We start from the raw sequence: 9,050 nt of genomic DNA, 5'->3' as shown, positions 1-9,050 counted from the left end.
CTAGGTGTGCCGGGAGCTACAATTAATAGGCTACCTTGACATCCCACCAGCTGCTTCTTCCCCTCCCTGCTTATTTCATTCCAGCCCAGTCTCCGCACACAACCAAGATGGTGGGTTAGGGCAGTGAAAACAGGTCACGCTCCCCCCCCCCCCCCCGAGCATGCGCAGGCGCCGGGCTGCACAGGGGCACGCCTGCCTCCCTCCCCGACCTTGCCGGATCGCGCCTGCGCGGTGGGTAGCAGCTCGCGCCTTGGGCTCGGCCTTGGGCTGGCTGCAGTCTCAGTGTGAGGGCGGCTGAAGTGACTGGCTGGGTTAAGATGAGGTTTTTGCTACTGCTCCTGGTGGCGGCGTCGGCGGTGGTCAGGAGCGATGCCTCGGCCAACCTGGGTGGCGTGCCTAGCAAGAGATTAAAGATGCAGTACGCCACGGGGCCGCTGCTCAAGTTCCAGATTTGGTGAGTCCGTGCGCCGCGTCCTGGTCGTCCCACAGCGCCTCCGCTCGTAGCCTCTCGCTACGCGAGTCCCAGGCTTCACGGCCTAGCGGCTGAACCTTCCTTGGCCCGGAAGAACGGCGCCAGCAGCCTTCCGCAGTCTGCCTTTTCCGGGGCCCTTCCCCAGGACTGCCAGGCCTCCCTGTTTTCCTCCAAACACAACCGTTCGCTTCTTTTTTGGTTCCTAGGATGGTGGGAATGGGGAAGGAGGGCACGAGAAGGTTAAATACTAAAAGGCGAGGACGTGGGGGCACTTGTCAGTACGGAAGACCGGTCGCTTGCGCAGGTGGGCATGAGTCGGCGCAGCGTCGCAGGGAGAGCTCCCAGCGCTTGTCGCCCAGTTCACTTTTCCTCTCTCCTTTGCCGGGGTTATGCCGTCTAGCCTCACTGCCCGTTAGGTGAAGGTTAATTCGGGTGGTTGGAGGCGACTGTGGAATGAGGGAGTAGGGCTTCTGACAGCCCGAGGGCGTGGAGAGACGTCTGGGGAGGGTGATTCTCAGTTCGCAATTTTCAAAGTGTCTTTGAAAATAAGTACGTGTACGTTATTTTTCTGACAACCGTTCGCTCCCGGACAACTGGATCTTCTCCCCCATTCCTCCTACACCCGCCTCCCAGGAGTTGCCTCCCTTGGCATCTCTTTCTACCTTTCGGATCTCGTGCATTCAGAGTAAAAGGGGGCCCGGGCGGGGATGTACTTTAAGTGATGTTTTTGTCGTTACCTAGTTAAGTGTTAAAAGCAGAGCAGTAATGCATGTAGTAAGGTAAGTGGCGTTGGGGAAGGTTTGAAAGTCTCGGTAAAAAATAAACAAACCAAAAATTTAACATTGCAGAAATTAGAATTCTGTATCGCAAAAGATGACTGATTTTTTTTCAGGATAGGGTGGTCAGATTAGTAAATCTTAAGGGTCCTGATACTTTGGAATATTGGTGTTGGCGATACTGCATTTAAAATCAGCTTTTTTAAATTTCATGGATGTACTAAAGTTTAGATGCCCTACTTATGCAGCTAGCTTTTTGCTTAATCTTTAAAGACGCAGTAACTCTTAAAAAAAAATCAGCAAGTGACCTTTAAGTCAGAAAATACGACGATGAGACGAAAATACGACGATGAGACTTTATTTTCGGAGTGAAAACTAAAAACCTTGCGATTTTTCTTGATAAAAAAAAAAAAGCTCCGTATGCTGTTGACTATGTGCCCGGCATATATTATCGTTCATATAATAATGCAAGTGGGAGTTATGGCTTGACCATTCTGATTTTTTCCCATGATCTTTTTTTTTTAACTTGAAACCGGCAATCATTTTAACAACGTATAAATATTGTAATATTTTTAAGGTTTAAATGTGATACTTCTGGATTTAAGTAGTTGAAACAAGAGTTCAGCTTCCACTTTATGTAGTTTTTCTGTTTTCCTTGATTTCACTTGTGCTTTTCACAAAATACTCATCTTTTTACAGTTACTTTTATTGGGATACTTATCACAATAACTAGTGTACATTCCACTAAGGTTATTCATAACAAAGTATTCAAAATGTGTAGAACAAATGTAGGGAAGAGCATTCAGCCCTTTAAATTAAACTTTTAAAACCTCTTAAATACTTCACTGAACTTTTGATACTTAGCTTTTGTTTTGTTTTTTAAGAGAACTTTTTTTTAAGGTTTTATTGGGGAACTGGGGGAGGGGACCAGCCAAGTTGTTTTTCAGTCTTCCTTGTGGAGGGTGCCAGTCGCCATCTGGCTTCCAGTCGGCAGCTCATGGCCTCTTAAGCTCAAGGTGCTGTGTTCAATCTTAGTTGTGTGTGGGCATAGCCACCATCTCATGTGGGAGTTGAACCAGCAGCCTTGTTGTTAAGTGCGCATGCTCCCACTGAGCCATCCGGGTGGCAGCTCAGCTCAAGGTGCCGAGTTCAGTCTTAGTTGTGGGTGGGCATAGCCCACCATCGAACAGGCAGTCTTGTTACACCAGCTGAGCCACCTGTTGGGCTCAGTTACAGCTCAGCTCAGGGCGCAGCTTCACTGGCCCATGTGGGAATCGAACCGGCAACCCTATTGCTCAGAGCTTGCGCTCTTAAGCCGACTCTTAACCAACTGAGCCACTCGGCCGGCCCTTGTTTCTGTTTTTGATTTAAGTATAAACTTATTCCAAAAGTCCAGTAAGAGTTTTCTTTTGCCATCATTCTGAGCGTATTACAGACATTCAGTTTTTTTTCTTAATCTGTAGATGAGAAATAAGTTTATTAATATGCCCTACTGAATACAGGTAAATTTAGCCTTTTTGTTACTTTTCTCCCTAGACATGAATCTGTATATAGTAAGGTGAATATTGGGTTCTTGGTTTTGGTAGAATCTCTTGGACATTCATTTGCAAGTTTGTTTGGGAAAGGAAAGAAAGCTAAGACAGTTAAAGATAAATATGTGAAAATTCTTTTAATTCCATAAGAAATCTGGGTGTTATGAGATGAAATTTTTCATTAATTGCATACAAAGGAAAGAACTACTTTTACCTTTCTTTCAATTGCTTTTGGCCCCTATTATTTTACATTTATTATGCATACTCTTTCTTAAACTTCAGCCCAATATGTCATCTGTTTATTGTACCACTTTTGTATTTGCTGATAGAAGAAAGTAGCAACATAACACACAAATGGAATTGAAGGGAGAAAGATCAAGCATGCAAAATAGCTTGAAACAAGCTTTCCTATTATATGCTCATGTGTTTTTTCAGTAAATATTCATTCAACACTTGCTTGTGCCAGGGACTAATGATACCATGGTGAACAAGACAGATATGACTCCTTATGAAGCCTACAAAGATTGCACAGTATTACTTTATGTACCTGAGTGTTTGGTTTATTATGTCAGTTGAGCAATAGAATTGGGTAAGTATGATGACATTGATTTCATATTCAGGAAAAAAGTATATTTCTTTTTGGATGTTTAAATATTGAACATAAAAAAAGGAAGTTCTCTAATCAGAACTTAAAGTTCCCTTGTTACAATTTCCTTTCTTGTGATTTTTATGTGTAAATGTATTCGGACAGGTACTATTTGTATGCATTTCTTATTTTCCCCATATATGTGATTTAACATGTAATGAGATCTACAGCGTTTAATTAGTTATTGTAGTTTAAAGAGATTACTGGCTACATCTCTTTACTGTTAATACTTGAACATGTGACAATTGATTTATGAAGAATAGATTAAATAAAGTTAAGATTTCAAGACATAAGCAGAATACAGCAGAATTTTTCAGTTTTTGTTAATTTAAGAATCCACTGCTATAATTTTAGGACAACCAAACTGTAAATGGAGTTTTAAGAGGTAAATGAAGCAAGTACTATAAGAATAGTCTTATTTAAATTTATATCAGCTCAGCCTTTGCTTTCGTGGTATAGAGGCAAAAAAATAAAGACCGGAAACTGATTTGGATATTGATACTGGTCAAGATAATAAAATGCTGAATTGAAGAAATCTGAGCAATTGTGAGTTACAGAGATCATGTTAGTTACGGTAGACTAAATAGTTGCATGTTCAACAAATATTTGAGCACCTACTCGATGAATGCAATTAACTTGGTGCTGAGAATTCAATTCTGTGTTCACATAGCTGTTACAGGAAAGAGCAGAAAGTCGTTCATCATGGACAACACTTACAAAATTACAACTGTTAAGTGCTGTGGAGGAAAGTTATACGGTATGAGAGAGGCCTAGTCAGGGGATCAGAGAAGGTTTCCATAAAGAAATGAACTTTGAACTGATATTTGAAGGATAAGATTTATTTACAGAGAGCTTTCCAGCAATGGGAACAACATGTTCAGTGGCCTTATAAATGGGAGAGAATATAATTTCTTAAGGAGGCCAAGGTTACTGACAAAACAAAAGGTGGCATGGACCCTCAAGGGTCTGGCAGACCATGTTAAGGAGAAATCAGCTAGAATCACTGTGGAAAAGACATTACGGGGGACAGAATAGACGTGGGGAAACCATTTAGGGGACTGTTGGAGTTACCCAGGTAAGAGATGATGGAAGTTGGACTAGAAAGGTGATAGTAGAAGTAGAGAGTAAAGGGACAGGTCTGAGAGATCTTTAGAAGATAAATTTAGTTGTAGGTGATGGATTGCATGTTTGGGGGAAGAAGAGCAGTGTCACAGATGACTCCTGAGTTCTGGAGCAATGCTGTGCCATTCACCTGAATGAGAAACAAAGGAGACAGATTTGATTTTGTTTTTTACATTTTTGGTGGGAGCGAAGGAGAGGAATCCTGAATTTTTAAATCTAAAACGCAGTTACCAGAAAAAAAATCCTACAAAGAAATTTTCATTTCCCCAAAATAGCCACATTAACTGAAACTAAAAACTTAAATAAGTTTCTGTGTTGCACTAAACCTAAGACATGATAGTTTGTAAAATACACCATTATTTTATATACCACACTGAAGGTAAAAACTGCTATTTAAACTGATATACTATAGGGCCGGCTGAGTGGCTCAGTTGGTTAAGAGCTTGCTCAAGAGTACAATCTCTGAGCAACAGCGGTTCAATGCCCGGCCCGAGCTGAGCTGCCGCTGAGCTGCCAACAGGTGGCAGGATGGCTCAGCTAAAAAAAAGAAAACTAAAAATAAACTGATACACTAATGATTATTAGATAAATCCTGATTTTTAAATTTTTATTTATTTTATTTTATTTCTTTTTAAAGATTTTTTATTGGGGAATTGAGGGATGGGAACAGCGCTGGGGAATTGGGAGAAGGGGAACAGACAAGTTGCTATCCTTGAGTCTAGTTGTGGAGGTTGTCGCTTCACTGGCCCAAGTTGGCACCATCATTGTGCTCTTCCTGGGCGAGGCAGATCAGTCGCCGGCTTCTGGACGGCCACTCACGCTGGCTGCTGGCCGCTCTTGCTGGCTGCTGACTACACACAGTAGCCCATGGCAAACCACTGCAGCAGGGGCTGCAGCCCACACCGTCGCCGGCGACTCATGGCAGCCCAGCTCCAGGTTGAGCTGTTGTTCAACTTCTTAGCTGTAGAGGGCAGTGTCACTGGCCCTCATATGTGGGATCCAAACTGGGGCCTTCTGGCGTCCCAAGCCAGCTCTCAACCAACGCGCCACTCTGCCGGCCCTAAATCCTGATTTTTTTAAAATAGATACTAAATAGGTAAAAGATACTTGGAATCAGTGAATAAAAGGAGTATTAAGAATTTGATCCAGATAGTAGAGTAATAGTAGAGTGTTAATAGAGAACAAAGAAAAATGGTGGCTACTACACCTACTACTATGTTAGATTTTTAAAGTTCCATGTTTACATGGAATTTAAATTTTTTTTTACCATTTTAAACAAATCACTGCAGTATGTAACAATACTGTGCACATAATAGTTATTTCTATTTAATAATGAACGAAGTACTTGAGTTCAAAGCTTTTAGATGTAAGTAAAATATGAATGGTTTTAAAGGTTTTATCTCCTGTTACAGAAAATTGAAACATTGTTTCCTTAGTTTGCCATTAAGGTAAGTGTAGAAATCAAATTGAATATATCATGTAGAAGTACCAAGATAACCTCATAAATTTTGAATTAGGATAGTTAATGGAAGACTGCTCATTTACTGGACTGGCATTTTGGAGTTCCAGGTTCTTATTCCATCTGCCTCTTACCTTTTGAGTGACTTTCGGTAAATTATTTAATCTCTTTAGCGCTCAGCTTGTTCATCTGTAAAATTTGGATGTTGATTGCATTCCAATTACCTCTAATATTCGATTTTACAATATTTTGTACTGTTAGGAAGCTTAAAGGAAAAAAGTGAAAGGATGCATGTGTTTTATTTCTATTTTTGTCGCTTAAGAGTGTTGTTGGAGCCCTCAGGTTCCTCGGATAGTCATTTTCCCTGCTTTCCAAAAGTGGAAATCATGCTTTTACATGCCTTACCTTGAGTGTAGCCTGGGGTCTGTGAGGAAGACATCTTGCCACATAGGTTTTGGCAAGAACTGCTTTAAGTCCTCGTTTTTTATGTCCTGTTTTCCATGCCACTTGTTTTCTTCTTTTGCCCAGTTTTTAGAAAGATACGAATTTGTTTTAAACAGTAACATTTGAAAGACAGTTGTCTGCTTGGAGAGACATACATAACAGTAAAACATTCTGCTCTGGGTGTCCTAAAAGAGGGCATAATAGAGGACTTTAAAATCCAGAGGAAAGTAAGATTCCCTATTCAGGGGGAGCTGAAAGGCTTTGCAGAGGAGGAAATGAAACCTTGAAAGGTATGGCAAACTCCACCAGGTGATACAGAGATACAGAGAAAGAGCTTTACAAGCTAAGTGAAGAACATATGCAAATGAAGCCTTACTCCACATAGAGGAGGGGAGGGGACCGGAAATGAGCAAAGCTCATTTAATATAGTCAGATAATCAGTTAAAAACAACTGGCACAGTGTACATGCTATCATTTGCCAATTGCTCATTATTGTAACTTATTATTTTTATGTGTCTAATGCTGTGATGAGAATGTCAGTAAATAAACCTATGAAACTTTACTCTGACTTGCAGCTTTGAAAAAAATGAAAATAGCTTTCTGGCTATGAAAATAATACATATATGTTGTAAAAATAATAAAAAAGAAGTATATGGAAGAAAGTGAAAAATCTTGTAACCTATTAACATTTTGAAGATCCTCCTTCAAGCTGATTCTTTACAAGGACACATACTATATTATGTAATTTTATATAAATGAGTTTGTAATTGTATGCTTTTTTGACATTTTCTTCCCCTTCATCACTTATTTTTTTTGTCAGTACAGTTCTGCATCAGCAGGCATAGTATTCCAGAAGGTCTGTATTCTTTAATTTATTTAACCAGTGAATCTTTGTTTATTTAACATTTAGGTTCTAATTTTTCACAAAATTACTTTGCTAACATGAATATCCTCATGTATCTTATGTACTTGACAATTATTTCCATAACTAAATTCATAGAGGTAAAATGATTATGTCAAAGGGTATCATATTTTAAATTTTGACTTAGTTAAATTAGTTAACACTAGAAGATCTTAATGTGGGTTAGGCTTTTAAAACTTTCTGGTTTATTGCATTGTAATCAGAATGTGATATTTGCTGTTTCTACTTATTGGACTTTTTTTTTTAACCTAAATATAGATGATCAATGTTGTAAATGTTCTGTGGACCCTCAGAGGGTATTTTCTGTAGAGAAAAAAATGGATGTATCTATGAAATCCTGTCTATTAATGGTGCTCTTCAGAGCATCTGTAATTCTTTTATTATTCACCTTCTATCACTAATTCAGTTTTCCACCTATCAGTTTTCTTCTTTAGGGCCTCAAAATATTTTTAAAGTCAGCTTTTTGGTTTTGCGATTTTGTGCAGTCCTATCTCTTACCATCCTTCTGCTTCTCGCAGAATATGTTTTAACGTAGGCTCTCATTTTCAGTCTTCTGTTTGCTGTTTCTGCTCTTTCAATTTGTGACATTTTTTTCCATAGTCCCTCCAGTGTTTTATTTTTTTGGTGTCTCCTTCCTGTTTCTCTCAAGCAAGACAAGAGAAACAGCTTAAGATACTATCAATTGATGAACTGTATTCTCTCCATTAGACTGTTACCAGCTCACTCACTTTTTTCATTGGAACTTTGCCAGTGCCAGAAAGGCATAGATTTTTCTCTGTGTTGCTTGCTGCTTTATCTCTAGAGCAGTGGTTATCAACCTGTGGGTTGCGACCCCTTTGGGGGTCGAACGACCCTTTCATAGGGATCACCTAAGACCACCGGAAAACAAAAAGATATTTACATTACGATTTATAACTAGCAAAATTACAGTTATAGAGTAGCAACGAAAATAATTTTATGGTTGGGGGTCACCACAACATGAAGAACTATATTAAGGGGTCGCGGCATTAGGAAGGTTGAGAACCGCTGCTCTAGAGCCTAGAACAGTACCTATCATCAGTCAATATTTATTGAAAAATGAGTACAACCTGTTGTATTTCTTTATGGTTGGCCCTGAGATAACCTATTTGAAAATTCCTAACTGGAGTATAGATTGATAGCTCCTGCCTTTCTGGCGGGTTTTTACCTGTTTGGCATCTGCTTCGGTTTTGGTAGCTGTTAGTCATAGACTGTGATACATGTAACACTTTAGTTTTTGGGGTTTTAAAAAAAGTTTTATTGGGGAGTTGGGGGAGGGGAACAGATAAGTTGCTATCCTTTTGCTCATCAGTCTAGTTGTGGAGGACGTTGCTTCACTGGCCCACGTTGGCACCAGCATTGTGCTCCTCCCGGGGAGGCAGATCATTCGCAGGCTTCTGGACGGCCGCTCACAGTGGCTGCTGGCCGCTCACGCTCGCTGCTGGCTACACACAGTAGCCCATGGCAACCCACCTGCTGTTGCCTGCGACTCACGGCAACCCAGCTCCTGATTAAGCTGTTGTTCAGCATCTTAGCTGTAGAGGGCAGTGTCACTGGCTCTCATATGTGGGATACGAACCGGGGCTCTCTGGCGTCCCAAGCCAGCTCTTAACCAACACGCCACTCCGCAGGCCCTGTCCTTTTGTTCTTCAATCTAGT

At 40.5% G+C, this 9,050-nt stretch overlaps 1 protein-coding gene across 1 annotated transcript in view; it reads left to right on the top strand.

Moving 5' to 3' along the window:
• The first annotated feature begins 219 nt into the window (after positions 1-219).
• SELENOT (selenoprotein T) overlaps positions 220-9,050 on the top strand; it is a 27,840-nt gene continuing 19,009 nt past the window's right edge. The window contains exon 1 of the mRNA XM_019661330.1: positions 220-454. Within this exon, the coding sequence (XP_019516875.1) occupies positions 318-454 (137 nt within the window). The 5' untranslated portion in view covers positions 220-317. The remainder of the gene's footprint in view (positions 455-9,050) is intronic.

The sequence above is a fragment of the Hipposideros armiger genome, unplaced genomic scaffold, assembly GCF_001890085.2.
Source record: "Hipposideros armiger isolate ML-2016 unplaced genomic scaffold, ASM189008v1 scaffold_344, whole genome shotgun sequence".
Classification (NCBI taxonomy): Eukaryota; Metazoa; Chordata; class Mammalia; order Chiroptera; family Hipposideridae; genus Hipposideros; species Hipposideros armiger.
The sequence above is the reverse complement of the archived record's forward strand: the minus strand, read 5'-3'. Positions and strand labels throughout refer to the sequence as shown.